The 21,707-nt window shown below is 32.5% G+C and overlaps 1 protein-coding gene across 1 annotated transcript; it reads right to left on the bottom strand.

Moving 5' to 3' along the window:
* Nucleotides 1–11,277: 11,277 nt before the first annotated feature.
* LOC134726483 (xylosyltransferase oxt-like) lies at nt 11,278–17,594 on the bottom strand. The gene is made up of 3 exons (XM_063590889.1): nt 17,448–17,594; nt 16,015–16,171; nt 11,278–11,381 (listed from the first exon to the last, which is right to left on the bottom strand). The coding sequence occupies exons 1-3, from the start codon at nt 17,589–17,591 to the stop codon at nt 11,278–11,280; spliced, it is 405 nt and encodes a 134-aa protein (XP_063446959.1). The 5' UTR covers nt 17,592–17,594.
* Between the last annotated feature and the right edge of the window lie 4,113 nt (nt 17,595–21,707).

Genomic DNA, 21,707 nt, shown 5'->3' with positions numbered 1-21,707 from the left:
GCAGAAAACAAAATGCCCCTATTCTATCGTAGATTGAGTTGTGGTATAACAGTACAACATAAGAACTGTTAACATACATATCAGATCGATACCAAGCAGAAAAACATCGAGCAAACATACAGACCGACTCTGGCAAATAATCTATTTATACACGATCTATCACAACGGAAAAAAACAACACAAAGTACATACATGTATCTAAGAGAAAGAGTTTATACATGATCCGTCATGACTATTAAGACTCAATATTCAGATCTAAGAGAAGTTGCAATTGTCTGAGATAGAAAGTGTATACACCACCAAACGTTCATTCTCTGTTCCGTCGAACTCCATTCGAGGAATAAACGCAACAGTTTTTATAAGTAGAAAAACTCCAATCCTTGAAATTGAAAATGGACTCGCAACAAGACATGTATCAGAGCCTGTCATCGCCCAACGGCAGTTTCAGGCATTTGTAGATTCTTATCTTGCTGTACAGTTTTGTTATTTACACTTTCGCTCTTGTTATAATAATATGAACGTTAATACATAACCAAATCTGTAAAAGTTCTCAAAATTTCCTATTTCTAAACCGTAACTCAACAATAAATTGTCCTATTGGTCTGAATATTACTTGATCGGTAGATCGACATATGTTTAACACCTAAGTCAGTTTTGCTCCTTCTGCTTTTAGTGTTTGAGATGAAAGCCAAACATTTCATGTGACATCTACCTCTATTTTAGAGAATCATTTTAGAGAAAAATTGCAGTAATGCTTTTAAATGATAAAAATCCTCAAATACAATCTATAAACTAGTCTAAGATACAATAAAGAACAGTCAAGTAAAATTTTGGCAAAGTTGTTTCAGAGAAGAATATTTGAAAAAATGATTAGACTTTCACAAAAAATGTAAAAAAAATGTTTTGAGGGCAATAACTCCTAAAGGGGCAAAAGTGACCATAATTCATAACATAATAATTTGGTGTAAACGTTGACTATGGAACGCCAACACTGTTATGACCATTTTCATTATATGATGTGCATTTACCTTTATATGCTGTGCTTTTATCTTTATATGATGTGCAAATATCCTTATATGATGTGGAAACATCCTTATATGATGTGCAAACATCATTATAGTATGTGCAAACATACTTATATGATGTGCATATATACTCATATAATGTGCAAACATGCTTATATGATGTGCAAGTATACTTATATGATGTGCAAACATTCTTATATGATGTGCAAACATTATGACTTGGATGGAGAGTTGTCTCAGTGGCTCTCATACCACATCTGCTTATTTCTATTCATTGCAAAAGACACCATTGAAATCACAGTCTGTTTCAAAAATATTTCATAACAATAGCTATAAAATTATCTACTGATGCATACTATGGCGAGATGGTTTGTTTTATTAAATGTTATTGAATAATATTAATCTGTAAATGGTAAGATGTATAATGTAGTATTGAATATGTACAATGATATTAAATCTAGTATATCATATAATCTATGCTACTAAAGGAGTAGACCGATTTCATTGAGCCGCAACTACTCTAAAACCATACCAAGTCAGAAATATGTGTGATAGGACTTTTAATTTGTCTTTGAACCAATCTTTTTTCCACAGAAAACGCCAATTATGTGAGAAAATACCCAATTTCGAAGACTGCAAGCTTAGTCGACGTAGTGCCCACAAAATGCGAAATGGCTATGTGGGTAATTATAAAAAATGAAAAAGTGGTATCTTTGCTAATGAGACAACTCTCCACAACAGAACAAATGACACAGAAACTTATAACTATAGGTCACCATACGGTCTTCAACAATGAGCACATATTGGCATATACAGATTGCTTATTTTCAACTTATTTTAATGGAGATTTTTTTAATTGCTAATAAAATTCTGAAACATGAGTACTAGTATGTCAACAGATTTGGAGTAGCGTCAACGATTTCTGAGATATAAGGGGTTGATTCCTGATGAAGTGTTTTAGATTTAATTTTTCGTCCGATTAGATCGGATTTTACCTTTGTGGTACTTATTTTGATCCTTTTCGGTAATGGCTACGGATTTTACGTAGACGATACAGTTATTGAATTAAAAGGGGAAAAAAACCTCTGAAAATCACACTTTGCCACACTTTTTCCAATTTAGGGTATTTAATATTTTTATTTTCCAACTGAGATGAATGGGGAGACGCCCGTCTTTTGCATTTTGTTCCTCTTTTTCGTCTCTTTATTTTATTTTTAGAATAAACTATGTCATTACTGTGTCCACCTTATTACTGTGTCATCACTCTTTGTTTCAACACTTGCCTACTCGCTGGCGTCTCCTTGTATCATCGGTACAGCGGATATAGGTACTAACCAAGGGGTCGTGATCGATTTTTCTTCTGACACGGTACGAAAATCTTTGTTTTGTTTACATTATATCAATGTGTACTTCAATCTAAAGATTTGTTGTTTTAAGAAATGATTTGGTAGTAGGTTGGTGATTAGAGAAGTCTCACTATTTGCCCAAAACAAGAATCCTTACTAAAAACATGTGCAAATACTTGTCAAAGAAGTTGGCGCTCGTCTCATCCGATATGATTCTATATTCATTGCAACTCTTTTTCTGATAGAATGCCACTGTTTGTGCGTAATAAGTATAGCTGTTTCAATAATTGGCATTGAAATATTTTGTACATATGTTATTTTTCGATATTTTATTCCGACAAGAAGCGTTGTGTATAGCTGACTACATGAATCCTTCTGTACGGTGCATAGTTGAATGAATGTACGGTATATAGTTTTTCATGCTTCGAAGTACCTACAAGGCTATATCCGCTGTACCGATGATACACGATAGTAATTATAATTCGGAATACTTTGCTTGCTTGTGACAATGGTGTTTGACAAGGAGAAAACTTATCACCTTTCCTATTTTATTTACTTTTGATTGACTAAAATAATTTCTTAGTGACTAGAAATATTACATGACTTAACAGAACTATAACAGAAGATCTGGAAAGAGAATTAGAAATATATCTTAAGTGTTTTGTTATATTGTTTGCAGATCTAGATGACACGGTGTTGTTGACTGAAACAGCACAGGACCTGCAGACTCAACTCAATGCTTTCCATGATTATTGTAAGGCTTGGAACTTGAAAGGAAAGTTGTCAAAATTAAAGTCTTAGTGAGGTTTTTTTTTGGACGGAAGCCAAAAAACTCCGATTTACTCACAATGATACTAACATTGAGATGATAAAACAATATAACTATTTGGGAATTGTTGTTACTAAAACGGGAAATTTCAAAAGGACAAAAAACATTTATCCGATAAGGCTTTAAGCCATGTACGAAAACTTGAAAACAGGAAGAATGTATAAAATTTCTGTAAAATGTCAACTTCAGCTTGTTCGTTTATAAAAAAAATTATAAACACGTTCGTTTGTCCTCAAGCTGGCTTAGTAATTTTGAAACCTCTCTCTCTTGTTTTGTATATACTGTAAATAGTTATTATTTTTATCTCTGTATACTCATGTCATACATTGACATTGCTAATGTATAGATTTAGTGGCCATAAGTATACCGGTATGGATGATTGATTGACTGTTATTTAGCGCCACTTTCAACACTTTCATGCTATTTCGTGGCGGTGAGTTTATATTGGTGGAGAAAGCAGAACTGCCCGGAGAGACCCCCCTGACCTTCGTTTGGAAAACATACAATTCTGGTCAATTAAGATTGACTTCGAGCTTACCTGCCACGTGCGGGATTTGAAATCACACACCTAAGTGTTGACATGCTAGTGATACAGCAGTTCGACAACTAATAAAAACGAAGAAGTGGTATGACTGCTAAAGAGACAACTCTCCACAAGAGGTCAAAATGACACAGAAATTAACAAGTATAGGTCACCGTACGGCCTACAACAATAATCAAAGTCCATACCGCATATTCAGCTATAAAAGGCCACAAAATGACAATGTAACCACTCGACCACCGAGCGCCCATCACTTTCACCCGAAATGGATTAAAGGAGATATGGAATGAACCTGAACTCGGTGAATTACATTAACGTGCAGCTTTTTATCATGTTTTTGTGCATATATTTCACAGTTTCAACTATAGATGATTATGGATGGATTATTGAGGTCCAGCGGCAAATTGATATATGCATATTCGTACAAGAACATGTTAATGTGGTATGAATATTAACCCTGTTTTGTACAAGACCGACACCCTGAGCCGGATTGTTTTAACATGCTAGTTCAAAAGGTAGCATTCCGAAGGAAGACATGTTTATCACCTTACCCAGACACATTTTTCTGATTCCGAGCCGACCAGCTTTTGCTCTTAATCCTTAATCCCGCGTGCTTATATAATTAGCTGGGAAGCAGCATGTTAATAAGAATTTTAAAGTCTTTGGTTTTGCCCCGGCCGGGGTTCAAACCCACGACCTCTCTCACTCAAGGCAAACATGCTACGACGAAAGTACCACCACTTAACATGGCTAACGTACCGACCATTGCTATTTGAGGGTAGGGGGCAAGTTGCTTTGTAAATGTTGGATTCTAAATTTCTTGAAAGAGATTTTATCTATTTCAGAAGGGAAGCGAAATAGTTTGTTTTTATTCAAAATGAGGAAAAAATAAAACAAGGATGAAACTTAAAAAAAATAAACCATGTTTTTTGTTGTTTTTTTTAATTTCGAAAAAGGAAATACACGTGCTCTGTCCCTCAAACTAGAGTCGGTGTCTAACATATTTATTTATGAATATATAATGTACAGATCATCTGTTTCAGCTTTGGATACAATTAGGATCTGACAACACGTCATTTTATTTTCTGTCCTTGTATATATTACATCAGCCAATGACATATCAATCCTACAAAACCAGAGAATTGAGCGTTTTAAATCTGGTGTCTAAACGAACTTAAAACATTGCATTTTTTTTTTTACTGAGACCTGTTGTTCTCTTACAGATAGAGAGTGGTGTTTTGAATTTTTCAAAGTGAAGATTTACGGCAGCGGCTTTTAATATTTTGCGTTTATCATGGAAACATAATAGATTAAAAAAAAAAAAAATAGTGCAATGTGTCTGAATATACTCTATATTAAAGGTACTTTTTGGGTAGTTCTGGCTTTTCAGAGTTTTGTTGTTTTATTTGGCTATTATCTTGATAACTAATAATACTAAACTTCGTGTATTATCTTCTTATAAAAAAATTGCTAATGTTAGGTATACCGAAATTGACAAATGTAATGCCTTCCCTCGTTAAAACGATCATATAGCATGACATAAAAGAATTATTTATCCAATTCAATAACCTTAACCGTATGTTTATTATTAAAGATTTGTGATTTAAACAAAACTTTGCAATTCATATATATTTTTACAATTTTCCAACAATGTGAGTTTTTTGCATCTTAAAACGAGGTACTAACATGCCAAGGTTTATCTCAAGTCTCAACCATTTTCCAAACGGTAGCAACATATTTGATCCTAATTAGTAGTAACGGTTACTCCGCAGAAGCAGATCGGAATCAGTTATGACGTAGACAGTAATCATTCTAATCGTAATCATGTTCATTGACCATAACGACTATGAAAGTACATCATATAATGACCTTTCGACATCATATTATGAAGTAAACCTAACCACATAATATAAGGTTACAAGCACATAATATAATGACACAACCACATCATATAAAGATGTTTGCACGCAATATAAGGGAAACTGCACATCAAATAAGGATATGTACACACCATATAAGGATATTTGCACATCATATAAGTATATTTGCACATCATATAAGGATCTTTGCACATAATATAAGTACATTTGCACAACATGTCATAATGTTTGCACATCATATAAGAATGTTTGCACATCATATAAGAATGTTTGCACATCATTTAAGTATACTTGCACATCATATAAGTATGTTTGCATATCATATGAGTATATATGCACATCATATAAGTATGTTTGCACATACTATAATGATGTTTGCACATCGTATAATGATGTTTGCATATCATATAAGGATGTTTGCACATCATATAAGGATATTTGCACATCATATAAAGGTTAATGCACATCATATAAAGGTAAATGCACATCAAATAAAGGTAAATGCACATCATATAAGGGTAAATGCACATCATATGAAGGAAAATACACAATATATAATGAAAAATGGGCATAATAAGACAGTGTTGGCGTTCCATAGTTGACATTATATCTCATGTATTGTCATTCATTCTTTCTCTCTGTTTATTATGATATAAAAAAATAAACAAAAATAATAGTAAAAATAAACAAAAATAGACTATTCCAAACAGTAAACCAACAGGGGGATGTCAAACTTGTCTAAAATCAGATAGATCATGACCCATTCATCACTTTAACTCGTCTTACTTTTGCTTTAACTGCTGTAGGTTTCTTTTAGATATACATCAAACACTACTTTTGTCTCCGATGTTTTAGTAGCCATGTGTGTTGATGGACCAAAACGTCGATCAAAATTAACAATCACCAATCACGTTTTGGCAGTATGTGGCCCAGTAGTTCATAGAAGATTTGTGGAAAGTAATAGAAAAAAATGTAAAAAGTAATTGTTTTAAGAAGTATTACATCTTCGCAAGCCATTAACTATTTTGCTCATTTGCCTTATTTGTAGATCCTATTAAGCAAATTATGTTTTGCCATATACACTTCTCTCTATTTATTTTAATATTAAAAAATATAAGCAAAAACAGTAAAATTTCATCAAAATAAACTATTTTGGACAGTTAACCTACATTTGCCTAAAAATTAAAGTACATATATATTTTGACTTATTCTTTTCTATGTCACTTTTCCTGCTAAAGTTTTTTAAACAAAAGCAAAAACACTGCATTTAATGTTCTATAATTTATCACCATCGGACCGGAATCTCTGCTGGTGGACAATCTGTCTCCGAGGATTCTACCAGTCCGGTAGCCTAACAGCATAAATACTAGTAGCACAAAAAATATACTGCTGTTGCCTTTATTATTCAACACATGGCAGCCATGTTTCATGATGGACCAAACTTTGAATACAGTCTATAAACTTGATACCCTAAGGAACCTTCAGTTTTAATTTAGAGGTACTTGACTCAGTAGTTTCAGAGAGAAGATTCTTAAAATAGTTCTTAAAATAGACATTGACAGATGACGGACGGATAAAAGTCAAACAACAGAATGAATGCATATCAATTTTCACATTAAATAAATTTATTCGGAACATGTATGCAAATTAACATGTTAAGTTCACCTCTTAATATTTTATTACATTATCATAATCAGCTGTTTGAACTCCAGTGAAATGATCGTAATTATTATCTGTTGTTTTTGACTGGTTATTATTTCCGGATATGTCATACACACCATCAACAGCATGACTATATAAACTGTCATGATTCGAAAATCTCCGGACTTTGTTCAGTGTATTATATTCTCCTTCAACACAGCAATAATCTCTTTCACTTTCAGTCTCATGATTTTTCTTTTCATGTTTTGTTTGATCACTGTTTTGTTTATTTCTAGCCAAGACGCGTTTACCTTTGCTGAAACCGGTTTCCGTTGAATCTAGCGTAGCATATGCGCCGTTGCTGCCACCGGCTGTCAAATCAAGCTCTGTTTGTGATACGTTCGGTATGTTGTTCCCGTCTTCTTTGTCAGTTTTCACATTATCTAACTTTAAATAATTGTGTAACATGGAAGGCAACATGTTTTTAAGGATTGATCTTTTATCTAGTTTATCATGTGCATGCCCAGAGTCTGTTTCGAGTTTATTGTTCATTTGATTTACGTTCGTATTGGACGTTCGGGGTTTGACGTATCCATTTGAAATACTTGTTGTATTTTTCGTATTTGAATTTTCGTGTGTATGGCCATTTTCATAGACATGTAGCTCGATAGGAGAACTGTCTGAAGTGGTTATATTCTGGTTTCGATCATACTCGTGATCAATCATTGACGGTTCCTTTATAAGAGCGTTTCGTTTTCTAAAATGAAAAAGTAAATTAAGATTTTAGGATGCTTGATTTTTAGCAAAAGGAAGTTTTTAACGCTTTCAACAATATACAGTTGATAACTTCTTATTTCATGATATGTTCATAGGCAAAGACACAGAAATTATTTTCATTCTACAAATAAGAATAAACTCATCAAGATATGTATTGTCTTTATGTTAAATAAAATGAATGCAATGCACGGAAAATAAAAACAACATAAGATGAGGGTATACTTATTTCAAACGATTAAGCAATATTCGCTGAGATAATAGCTGGCAAAAAAATTTGCACTTTTAGTTTTCATATGTGTTTTCATGTTTATGTAATACGATGGCTGTCTTGGTGACAAATATCATTGATGTCCTTTTATTAAACAACCTAGCATAAAAAGCTACATTAGTACGGGGTTAAATTGGAGTTCACATGAGTATGGATTTAATGAGATCAAGTTATTCACTTGCAAGTGAACAAGTCATACTCAATGTTTATTAGCTTAATTTGACAAAATTGAACCATTTTAGATGATAAAAGCGATTCTTATTTCACTTTTTCACTTTCATAAATGATTGAACAAACAAAATCATACTTTTGATTTTTCATATATCTCGTAGCTAGTGCCCCTTTAAAAGTATTGAAAAAGTCGTGTTTAGATTAAAAAAGTAAAGGAGCATCTTACAATAGTTCATAAATGTGGCTTTTAAATAATATCTAGGTGATGGGTATTCAGTGGCAATTCAGGTTTGACCATGTTAGTTTTTGTTGTTGTTTTCAATTTTTTTGTTTATTTGTAAGTACAGGGTGTAAGCTGTTGTCTAGGCTATAAATAGGTTTCTTAGTGAATTTGTTTCGGTCATTAGGGTGACGAGGATTCAGTGCGATTCAAATTGTATACGATTATAATCAAACTTGCAGGCCTTTTTTCATGACTCACAATTTAAAATATAAAAAAAACCATTCAAATAAAAAGGGACGTTCGGAAAATATCTTAAAAGCGAGTGAAACAATGCCAGACAATTTTTTTTTTAAAGAAAGCAACTTGTAAACATTCGCAGACGGGCTGCGTACAATTCAGCCATATTTATACCACCAATCGTAAGACAACTCCGAAGGCTCTCCAAATAGCGAGATGACGACTAGATAGTTTTAGAAAATACTTTGTAACAAACAATTTGGTTGGTTGACAAAAGTACAAAACTTACAGTATGGAATGAAAAAGTTACGGTATGGAACTGAAAACCAACGCATTGTTTTTTTTATTTTATATACCGTATGAATTACGGATCAACTCGTTGAAATTTAAAACCAACGCGTTGAAAGTACTACCAACGCGTTGAAAGTACTACCAACGCGTTGAAAGTAAAAATCAACGCGTAGAAAATTTCATACGGTATGTTCATATCGCCAATGACACGAACGGACATTCATATTAGTGTTGCCATTACTTCGATTCCGTCTTCGTTTTTTCGTCTGTTCTGTGTTTGTAATTTTTTTTTGTTATTCATGGTCACCGTGTGTTTTCTTGTCTATTAACATATACTATTGGAGCGATGTAAGACATGTCGATCTCTACACTACAACAGGCTTGTTACAATACTTCAATTTGAGAAGGTTAAATTCTACTATTTAAAGCGCTCTGTTTGTCGAGATTTTTGAATAATTGATTTGAGTTGATAAATATCGTAATACATGAGTTATATTGGTGGAATCTGTTTCTCGCATGATTTTTTTCCATCATTTTCAAATATTTGCAGTAAATGTTTTCTCTATATGCGACGTCATCAGACATGGTCGCCTTTTTATCAAAACATCACAATTGGAAAACTCAGTAGAAACTAAGAACATGTTGACGTCATACTTAGTAATTAAATTTCGATCAATCATTTGCCAATTAAAGATATTTTTTTCACGTCGATCAAGAAATGTCAAAATCGCTCAAAATTTTAGAGCAATAACAAAACTTCTCAGAACACATGGAGAATCATTAATCATACTTATTAATAGAGTAAATCTTGAAACTAATGTACCTTCTTTTCCAGAACAAACCACTGATAACTGCAACTATGATTAGAAGCAATACAATGGATATTCCAACACCAATGCCTACAACGGTATACATACATTGTAGTCCTGTTTGTGCTCAGAGATGGAAGAAAAAATACAAAACTTAAAGATAATTATTTTTTTATTGTAGAAAATAGCAGTAATAACATTAAAGGCACTATACCTAATACATGTAATGTGCAGTTCGCCAATTAATAATGGTCGAGGCAAAAATATTTGAAAAGCGTATCCAAAATTTGAAAAGGAGAAAAAGTAAAGCCAAAGCTGGGCAAGATCTCTTAGATTTACACCAAGAAGACATTCCGTAATTAAGATAATTCCGAAAAGTTTGTAACAGCAATATGATCAAATTTCAATACAATAACTTCCATATTGTCATGCTAGTACCGGGTACTGCTTTCTAGATTGGTGATACCTTCGGTGACTAACAGTCAACTAGCACAGGTATCGACCCGATGGTAGTAATATCATTAACGGTACAAATTTTACTTTACCTGATGCGCATTCTACACTTAATGTCTCTACGGTGAGTGCAATGGCGCTAGATGTTAAAACATTCAAAACTCTGTAAACTTTTTAAAAAATTGAAGCTTAAGAGATGATAAGATATAAAAAAGAAAAAATGTATAATTGCAAGTGGGGCTTGATATCAGAGCTTTGCAAAATTTGAACTTATCGTTTTTCGGAGACTGAATACTATATTTTTTAAATAGTCCTAACCAATTGTAGCACACCATGAATATTGAAACTAATCTTTTTTCTAACGATATATGTTTAGACAATTTGAAGCTTTCGTAAGAAACACATGACTGCGTAGTATTCTTAAGGAGTCAGATATTTAAAACGATTATGAAAATGCGTGTATAACAAAGAATTTCTGTAGAGGTAAATGAATTGAAAATAAATGCATTTGAGTGAAAATGTTTTTTTTTTCTATTTTGATGAAACTCAATAAAATAAAACAAAACGTCAACCAGTATGTTATAAAGATAATCAAGAAAACAATAGTTTTAACTGAAGTATATGGCACAACTTGTGGGAATTTTGGGTCCTCCATGCTTCTCAACTTTGTACTTGGCTTTATAATTTTTTGATGTGAGCGCTACTGATGAGTCTTATGTAGACAAAACGCGCATCTGGCGTACTGAATTATAATCCAGGTACCTTTGATAACTATTAACTGAAGTATTACTCATTGATGAATATGATAACGTAATATTCACAAGTACCTTTATCAGATGTTATCTGTTTCTGACTTGTTGGTGTATGATATGTTGTCGAACCATTTTGACCTAAAAGAAAAATAATGTGTGATATCATTGTGACAGAATTCCTGCAAAAGTATGGTATTGTCCTGAGAAATTATGTATTGACTTCAACATGGGAGTTAACATATGAATATGGGGGGGGGGGGGGGGGGGATTCTGATAGAGCTGACATATTTTCTGAGGAATATTTAGCTATCATACGTTTAAAAAAAATGTTAATAATAAACGAGTTACAATGTCGCGTAGATGGGCGTATTAGTCTAAATGGAGAAGAGAAATTTAATGCTAAAACGATATTGAACAAGTGAGGTGGAGACACATTTTATAGATAACATTAGTAAGCTTACGGATTTGTTGGAGAAATTGTCCGTTGTTTAAAATTTACCATAGAGAACAACCACTATAGTCATTGGTACTGTACTAAAACGGTTGTATCCAATTAAGGAATGACTGTAATATTTGTTCTGTCTATGAAGAAATAACATTAAAAATCTGGTGCACACTGAACAACCCGCGTCGTGGTTTTTTTTAAAGTGTGAACCGCAAATTTTTATGTTATTTTGAATATGCTGAACAAGTATTACAGTCATACTATATAATTTAATTCTAAATTCCATTTTAATCTGGAGTAAATCATGAAAATACGTTAATGACGTCACTGTCACATGACCAAATCAGCTGATAAACAAAACAACGTCAGTCAACCAGAAGACGCGTTATATCCAAAATTAAATTATTAGTTAATAACTGTGAATTACTTACCGAAATACATTATGAACGCAAATTGTGTTTAAAATTGAATTTATAAAAACCAACACCTAAAGACAAAGTTTGTATAATAGTCTAAGGAAACAACCTAAAAGCATTTTTAGTAGGTACAGTGGAGATCAGTTCTAACCTCTCATTAGAACTGTCAGAATAATCTGTCATAGAACTGTTCTAACCTGTCCTAGAACAGTTCTAGCTAGAACAGTTCTAACCTAGAACTGTTCTAGGTAGAACTGTCAGGATCAGTTCTAGGTAGAACTGACTAAATCAGTTCTAGGTAGAACTGTCAGGATCAGTTCTAGGGTAGAACTGTCTAAAACTGTTCTAGGTAGAACTGACCAAATCAGTTCTAACCGTAGAACTGTCAGCAGAACTGACCAAATCAGTCAGGACTGAAGAACAGTTCTAAATGACGTCACTGCAGACAGGGCACTTTAGAATTTAGAAGAAAAAATCAATTCCAATTACTTTACTATATATAATAGCATATTTTTCTATATATTTTTTACTGATCAAAAGTTACATGTACACATATCGAAGTGGATAGGAGGTTATCCAACTCATCGGAGAAATATCTTTATAAGATTGCAAATGAAACATCATTGTTTACGTTTCTTCGTTCCCCGTTCTTGACAGTCTCTTCGTAAATATAACTCTGCATTTAATTCAAGGAAATTTAATCTTAATTTGCCTTGTTTGCCTAGGATTTACATTCATGATTTAGGATTCTGTTTTGACAAATCATCGTTCAAACGAAAATTGTACAGTGGATGAATTATGGGATTATTAAATGTAAACAGTGTTGTTAAACGTAAAAAAACTATGTACATTTGCATTAACTCGTTGCCAAACTTATCTATAACGATTATGAATAATATCTGGGAGTCTGGAACGTCAGAAAAATATACTCGATCTGAACATGAATGAAATATTTGCCACTGGACGTGAGGCTACAAACAAAACCAAGCATTGTCCTTCTTCAAATTATATTTTAACAGTATAGTTAGTATACTATTCCAAGAAGAGAACTTCTCATACATGTACTTTTCCTTTTAAAATAAAGTAAATGAATCTGTCAGTGAGTGTTGGATTATGCCGTTAAATAGTTTTGTTAAAAAAAAACATGGTGAACTACTGACTTTAAACATGTTAAAAGTCACTTTTGTGATGGTCATGATGGTTCATTATTCAATAATTTTAAGTTTGGATGTAACGGGTCTTCGACGTTATTTTGTTATCAGCGCCCAATGACATAAGTTAGTCATGTGACCGTAACTTCATCAACGTTTTTTCATGGTTTGCCAAGGTTTAAACATTTTGTTAAAATGGAATTTAGATTTAAATTATAAGAAATGACTGTAATATTTTTTTCTGTGTTTCAAAAATGTGGTGCACGCTGTTAAAAAACCCACTGCACGCAATTTTCAGTGTGCACCAAATTTTTTATGTTATTTCTTCATAGACAGAAAAAATATTACAGTCATTCCTTAAATAATAATATTATCGATACAGAGAGGAAATAATGGCGCTCTAAATTGATGTGTACAAAATTTGGTGTCCTCTTTATCATACAATATCTGTCCTGACATAGAAATATTATTGGTTTACAATGAGGTCATATATATTTACATGATAAAGAATATATGTTAAGTTTTGGTTGATGCGGTCAAATAATTTTGTTATTAAAACGACTCAGTCTGATATATCGGAACTACTGAAATTTGTTAGCAATTCAATATTTTGAATAAAAAGAGGACACACTGTCATTTGAATTATACAATGCATCGTGATCGGTTGTTGTCTGCTCTATGGTCGGGTTGTTGTTGCTTTGACTCATTCACCATTTCCTTTCTCAATTTTATAAGTGATCTTCTATGCCATGTATGCAGCTACATGTACATGTATATAATTATCTATATTAAGATTTACATAATAAAGTGTAAATATGGTCAGTTTTGGTTGATGCTGTCACATATGATCAGTTTTGGTTGATGTGGACAAACAATTTTGTTATACCAGTCAGTCTTAGGTATGAAAACTACTGATATTTGTTTACGGTTGAATACTTTGAATAAAAAGAGGACATGCTGGCACTATAAATTCACGCAAACAAAATTTTGAGGTCATTGTTTTCCAATATTGCTGTAACTTGTATATTATAGTCCCTCTTGACCTAAAATTATAACTAAATTACTTTGCAGCGATATAGATTTGTAGAAAGAAAGAGCAAGTAAGGTCAGTTTAGATTGATGCAGTCAAAAGATTTTATTACAAGACTCAGTCTGAAGTATGAAAACTACTGATATTTGTTTACGATTCAATACTTTGAATAAAAAGAGGACATGCTGGCACTATAAATTCATGCAAACAAAATTTTGAGGTCACTGTTTTCCAATATTGCTGTAACTTGTATATTACAGTCCCTCTTGACCAAAAATTATAACTGAATTACTGTGCAGCTATATAGATATGCAGAAAGAAAGAGCAAATAAGGTCAGTTTAGATTGATGCGGTCAAAAGATTTTATTACACGACTCAGTCTGAAGTATGAAAACTACTGATATTTGTTTACCATTCAATACTTTGAATGAAAAGAGGACATGCTGGCACTATAAATTCATGCGAACAAAATTTTGAGGTCATTGTTTTCCAATATTGCTGTAACTTGTATATTACAGTCCCTCTTGACCAAAAATTATAACTGAATTACTGTGCAGCTATATAGATTAATTTGCAGGAAGAAAGAGCAAAAAAGGTCAGTTTAGATTGATGCGGTCAAAAGATTTTTGTATAACAGGTACGACAGAGGTATGAAAACTATTCGTAAACAAATATCACATTTGTTTACAATTCGATATTTAAAAAAAAAAGAGGACGTGCTACTGTAGTACATAAATTGAGTGCAAATAAAATTTTGAAATCATTAATGTTTTCCAATATAATTGGTATCCTTGCCTAAAAATAAACTGGATTCCTGCAGTGTGCAGCTAAATGTATATAGATTTATATGATGAAATCAAATATGATCAGTTTAAATTTATAGTGGATCAATGGCAGATCCAGAGCGGGTGGAGACCCCCCTTTTTTTGACGATCAATGCATTTGAAATGAGGTAATTTAGTTGGACCCCCCTTTTTCCTGGGTTGGGACCCTCCCCCTTTAAAACTGCTGGATCCGTCCCTGGTGGTTTGTGCCGAAATAACGTATTACATTAAGGTCATTAAGGTCAGATAATTTTGTTATGTAAAATCCTTATTTTTCCGAAGCCTTTATAATTTAGACAAAGATTTCTTATTGAAACTTATAAATCAATTCTAGACGTAGAATTCATAAATCAATTTTAGCCGTATGATTTATAAATCAATTCTAGCCGTAGAATTTATAAATCAATTCTAGCCGTAGAATTTATAAATCAATTCTAGCCGTAGAACTGTTCTAGAAGTAGAACTGACCAAAGATTTGGTCAGTTCTATGTAGAACTGTCTAAAACTAGGGTAGAACTGTCAGGATCAGTTCTAGGTAGAACTGTCCAAATCAGTTCTAGGGTAGAACTGTCAGGATCAGTTCTAGCTAGAACTGTCCAAATCAGTTCTAGGTAGAACTGACCAAATCAGTTCTAGCTAGAACTGTTCTAACCTAGAACTGACTAAAAGGTGTCAGGCTGACAGTTCTACGTACTGTCCTAGAACAGTTCTCCTGACAGATTCTGACAGATTTAATGAGAGGTTAGAACTGATCTCCACTGTACATTTACATAATATGTTCTCCATAAAAATAAATTGAAGGGCTTGTTTGTTTGTCGCTATAAAATATAGAGAATTGCATACTTAAAACGGCAAACAAACACCAAGAAGCGACAGCAATTTAAAAGAACAACGTCTATACTCACCATTGTGATTTATTCTATAAACAGAAGCTCTCCAATTGCCACCACATATTTGTTTTGCATTCCCTATGCATGCCATGTTGCAATCTGTTTTCTTTTTATATGGATATTGACTGGAATTGAGCTTTTCCCCATTACCACAGAAACATTGGCTTCCATACTGTAATTACACGTTAATATTCAATATAAGATGTCCTTAGATAGTCATACCTTTGATACTCTAATGACTATCTTTAGTGCATTTTTTTTAATTCATTCTAAATAATTATTGAAAAATATTTCAGCATAAAACTCTTATTCTGACACTGTTGGGCGTAATATATAATTCTAGTACCTTGTGTTTATGTATTATTTATTCATGAATGCTTTGGTACATTGAGTACCCGCTAAACAAAATGCCCCTGCAAACACGTTATTAAACTATTATATAAGTAACACATACTATGTATATTTATCTTAAATAATCACTAGTAATGCGTTCAAATTAAACACCGCGAGATAAGTTTGTTTTATTGACTAACTATATAATTCCTCTTTATTATTTTACAGACTAAGTAACACAACAACTGTTACACAAAGTGACAAATAAAGGGAGCATGAACGCATATTCAAAGATAAATACGATTAAATTAATGTCGTGACTTTTATGATAATCATAAGATCACAATACATTGTAAGTCATGTCGTGAAGGTCTTACATTTACGATAAAAAAAATATTTGGGACATTTTTGAAAAGATCTTTTACGACTATGACAAGTTAAAAGACCATCGGAAGACATGTCTTAGTCATAGTTACTATCGTACACCAATTCCCTTGATATGTGCAATTATCCTACATTTTATATTGTGTGACAGATTTCACTTTGGTAAATAATTGGTTAAACAATAGCTATATTTGGCTTCAGACAAAGCAAACAGTCAGTGTACCCATCAGATATGCAGTAAAGAAGGCCAATATGCACACATTATGCATATACATCAGCTATCAAATCCGATTATTTACAATCAAATCAATGGTGAAAAATTCACATTGACTTGAGTCTTCATTACGCAACATATTTGAATTATTGTCATCATTTTGATGTAATATACCTAGTTCAAAAATAAAACAACGTCTCGAGCAGTAAAAGTGCATTATATTGCATCAGTGTGCACAAAACATGAAAGACAACCTGTAAGCATTGATATGTTACCTTATTTTTTTCTGATAACTCAGACTTTCAATAAAGAATAAAATTTCTGCTTCAATCTTTTTTCAAAAATCTTAGTCCTTGAATCCATTTGACGCTATCATTATACATATGGCTAACTATTAAGATGTAGTTAAAATAATCAACTGTGCGTGAATAAATGTACAGTATTGAAATATATGTATATATTAAAGATTAATGAAAACTTATCATAATAAGGTAACATAATTATTTATAAATTGTACCTCGGTTGCAAAATATTTATAGTTTTTCGAACTGCAATAGTCAAAGCAGATGCTGGTCGACATTTCATTATTCCATTTAGTGTATGGTCCTACAGGAAACAGTCTTGTTGGTCCATCTTGGAAGCATCCAATGTACGTATTCATTTTGTGAAATGCTGAAATAGTAATCAGTGAAAATAAAGATTTGTATTTTGTATTTTGTGTTTGTTTTTATATTGAACAACGAGAAACCCGTAAATGCATTATTCGTTAAAATAAATATACCATGTGCTTAAATACTGTAGTTGTCTCTTATGGATATCGATAATTGACATATACATATATTTTTCTTAACGTGTCAATTACTATTTTTACTGCATTAAATGTAAATAATAAATAAGCGGCATTAATTTAAGTAGCATAGGAAAGACAAACTATGAATAAATAGAATTACTTTAACTCACTTTAATTGTGGTATGTCTTCGCTGCGTTATATCACTAAATTTGTAATATGATTAGGCAAACAGACTAGTTATATGGTACATGAATTACGAACTTTAATTTGAAAAATATCCGTTGCAGTTTCCTTATAAACATGTAAACATCAATCTTATTATCATCATAAATTTAAACAAAGGTCACTTCCGATACGTAAAAAAACAAACAAAACTATTTCTATTTTTAAATGTACTGAGTCTCGTTTTTGATTTTTTTTTCAAACTATGTATTAAGCAAAAACACAAAATATTGGAAACCTTTTTGTTGAGCCTTCGACTTTGTCGAAAAAGCAAGACATAGTGATATTACATTCCGTCGTCTTGGTCGGCGGCGGCGGCGGTCAGAAATATATAGATACTCTGTCGTTTAAATTTTTTAAATTTGAAATACTTTCTTAAACTATCCTGGATTTGTACCAAACATAGACAGAAGCTATTTTGTGATCATAAGATATTTCCTAGAGGTAAATTCGTAAAACAAAATTCATTTTTTTCATATTTTACTTGTAAATTGATTTTTTTTTCTGCCAGGAACCTTTACATTCACTCTGTGGTTTATGTTTTAAGATTTTGATAACTTTTTAAAATTATCCTGATTTGTACCAAATTTGGACAGAAGTTTTTATGACCAAAAGCTAGTATAAAGAAGGAAATTGTGTTCTGTGTATCCGTATTTTATTTATAACGATCTTTAGTTTTTCTTCCATTAAACATTACATACAATCCACAGTTAAAGATTTAAAACAATTATTTTATTCATAAACTATCCTGATTTTTTACCATTCATGGAGAGAAGCTTCTTACAATCAAAAGATAGTATTGAAAAGTATATATTGTTTTGATTTTTTTCCTCTTTTTAGTTGAGGCTGCTATTAACAGCAAAAGTAAGCAAGACACTGGGTCCGCGCGGAACCCTTTCGATTTTTTTAGTTATTAAAAGGAAATAGAATTACGTAACTGAAATTTTATGTTCAGTTTAACATAGCATTTTTCAAATCTTCAAGTACTATTTAAATCCCTACGTATATTATTTTCCTTTGAGATCCCTTACATGAGCGACGGCATACGTGACAAACAGGGAAAAAGCTAACATATTTGCAAAATATGTATACTATCGCACCACTGATACAATATCACGTTCTTATTGGTTAAGCGCCGTCACGTGTTGACCCCCTATGGATAGGGGTTAGTATATTTTATAGGGGGTTCATGACGTCACGTCCTACTGTAAATAAAGTCGTCGTCTATTAATGATGTTGCCTTGCATTGCTTATTTTTCCACAAAACGAAGCAGGAAAAGTTCTGCATGCGAAAAACTTGTTATACGGTTCACGACTAACCCCCCTACGAATCCGTAAAGGGTGACTCAAATCCAGACGGGACTCGACCTACGGCCTCATCCTCTATTGATTTCACTAACCCTCTATGGATTCGTAGGGGGTCTGTAGGAAAACATATAACTTATAGTAGGTAGCCAACTGTGTAAGATACATGTCTACTTAATATGATATGAAATAGCTGAAGAAAACTTGCAACTTTGTACATGATTTGGCTTTTTTTAATGTTTTTTTCGAGCGTCACTGGTGAGTCTTTTGTAGACGACACGCCTCTGACGTACAACAGTATCAGCCTGGTATCTTTGATGATAAATTTGAGAATAGAATTGGGAAATGTGTCAAAGAGACAACAACCCGACCATAGGAAAAAAAACAGCAGAAGGTCACCAACAGGTCTTCAATGTAGCTAAAATTTCCGCACCCGGAGGCGTCCTTAAGCTGACCCCTAAACAAATATATACTAGTTCAGTGATAATGAACGCCATACTAAACTCCAAATTGTACACAAGAAACTAAAATTAAAAATGATAAAATGACAAAAGTCAGAGGCTCCTGACCTGAAACAGGCGCAAAAATGTGGCGGGGTTAAACATGTTTATTAGATTTCAACCCTCCCCTATACCTCTATCCAATGTAGAAAAGTAAACGCATAGCAATACGCACATTAAAATTCAGTTAAAGAGAAGTCTGAGTCTGATGTCAGAAGATGTTAGCAAAGAAAATAAACAAAATGACAATAATACATAAATAACAACAGACTACTAGCAGTTAACTGACATGCCAGCTCCAGACTTCAATTAAGCTGATTGAAAGATTATGTCTTCATCATATGAATATCAGGCATATTAATCAAGTACAATTCATTTGAAAAAAAAATATATAGTTCGACGATGACTTAAAAAAGTTATTTCAATTTCAATTCCAAAAAAACCCGGCATCTTTTCACTAAAGGGAGATAATTCAAAGCTTTTTCAATGATATTCAAATTCAAATTCTTTATTAATTTTTATGCTTACGGCTCATACCTTTGATAACTATTTAAACCACTGGGTCGATGCCCCTACTTGTGGACGTTTCGTCTCCGAGGGTACATCAACTCAGAAGTCAGCACTTCGGTGTTGACATGCATATCAATTATGTGGTCATTTTTGTAAATTTCCTGTTTTCAAAACTTAAAATTTTTCGAAAAACTAAGGATTTTTTTATGTCAGGAATAGATTACTGTAGCCGTATTTGGAACAACTTTTTGGGATGTTTAATCCTCAATGCTCTTCCACTTTGTACTTGTTTGGCTTAGTAAATATTTTAATATGAGCGTCACTAATGAGTCTGATGTAGACGAAACGCGCGTCTTGCGAAGTAAATTATAATCCTGGTACCTTGATAAATTAACATGTTAAAGGTCACATGGGGCCAAAACGAACTGGTTTCTTTGGTTGATTTGTACCATATCATAAAGTAACAACTAATACCGCATAAAAATAAAATTTGTAATGAAAAAAAAATGTTTTAAATTTTGCCGAACAATTTGTACCCTTGAGCCTTTTTAAAGGAAAACTATAAGACAATAACAATAATAAATGTTTTTAAAACAATTAAGAGGCAACTAAACATTTTTCATATTGATAATAATGTAAGCATTGTTTCACTGTAATACTAATGTAGATATATTCCTATCACGCATGTTAAAGTTTTAGTTAAAGCACATGCAAGATACTATTTGCATGTATATCGGCAGTATGACAACGATCAACAAAGGCCTTTCTTGGTTCCATGCCATATTTATACCCTTAGTAATTTTAACTGTATTCGTCAATGCTTTTTCTATAATCGAGAACTTAACCGGATTTTTCTTTTACACGTTTTTAGGTTTTAAGATAAATTTAAATAAACCAAAAACAGACTTGTTTCATGTTTATAAGCAATGGCACTCATACCACATCTTCTTATATTTGTATCTAATTCTCGGGGGTTAAAAACAGAGCATGGTTTTCATGGTCATATATTGACGATAAATTGACATTATAGTGAAAACATATTGTTCTCTTCATTGTCAATATAAACATGTGGATACAATATCGTTTGTTACTGATTAAATTAATATACAGTTTAGCAAAAATACACGATTGAAGGTCAAAATAGTCTCTTCCGATATGTGCTTTAAATGCACACCATTTAAAATAAAATGTCCATATTGAGATGCCATGATAATTGGAACGAATTTTGCGGTACAAATTATGACTCGAAGTAGCATGACATAGTTATGTTCTACACTCTGTTATCGTTTATTGTACTTCTTGTTTAGAAAACACTAACATGTGAAATGCTGCTAAAAGTGTGCACAAAAGAAAACTACAACTGTTCACTTGCATTTTGTGCGGCAAATAAATGTTGTAAATTAAAAATTTGCGAATTGAAATAAAAGCCAATTGATTCAAATATTAAAA

The sequence above is a fragment of the Mytilus trossulus genome, chromosome 7 (assembly GCF_036588685.1).
Source record: "Mytilus trossulus isolate FHL-02 chromosome 7, PNRI_Mtr1.1.1.hap1, whole genome shotgun sequence".
Classification (NCBI taxonomy): domain Eukaryota; kingdom Metazoa; phylum Mollusca; class Bivalvia; order Mytilida; family Mytilidae; genus Mytilus; species Mytilus trossulus.
This window is presented reverse-complemented; position numbering and strand designations above follow the sequence as displayed.

Excerpts from the sequence above, each read along its gene's own strand:
- LOC134726483 (XM_063590889.1), bottom strand. The coding sequence starts at position 17,591 with ATGAATACGTACATTGGATGCTTCCAAGATGGACCAACAAGACTGTTT. Across the intron at positions 16,172-17,447 it reads ATAAATATTTTGCAACCGAG|TATGGAAGCCAATGTTTCTG; the intron begins GTACAATTTATA and ends GTGTAATTACAG. Across the intron at positions 11,382-16,014 it reads TTATAGAATAAATCACAATG|GTCAAAATGGTTCGACAACA; the intron begins GTGAGTATAGAC and ends TTTTTCTTTTAG.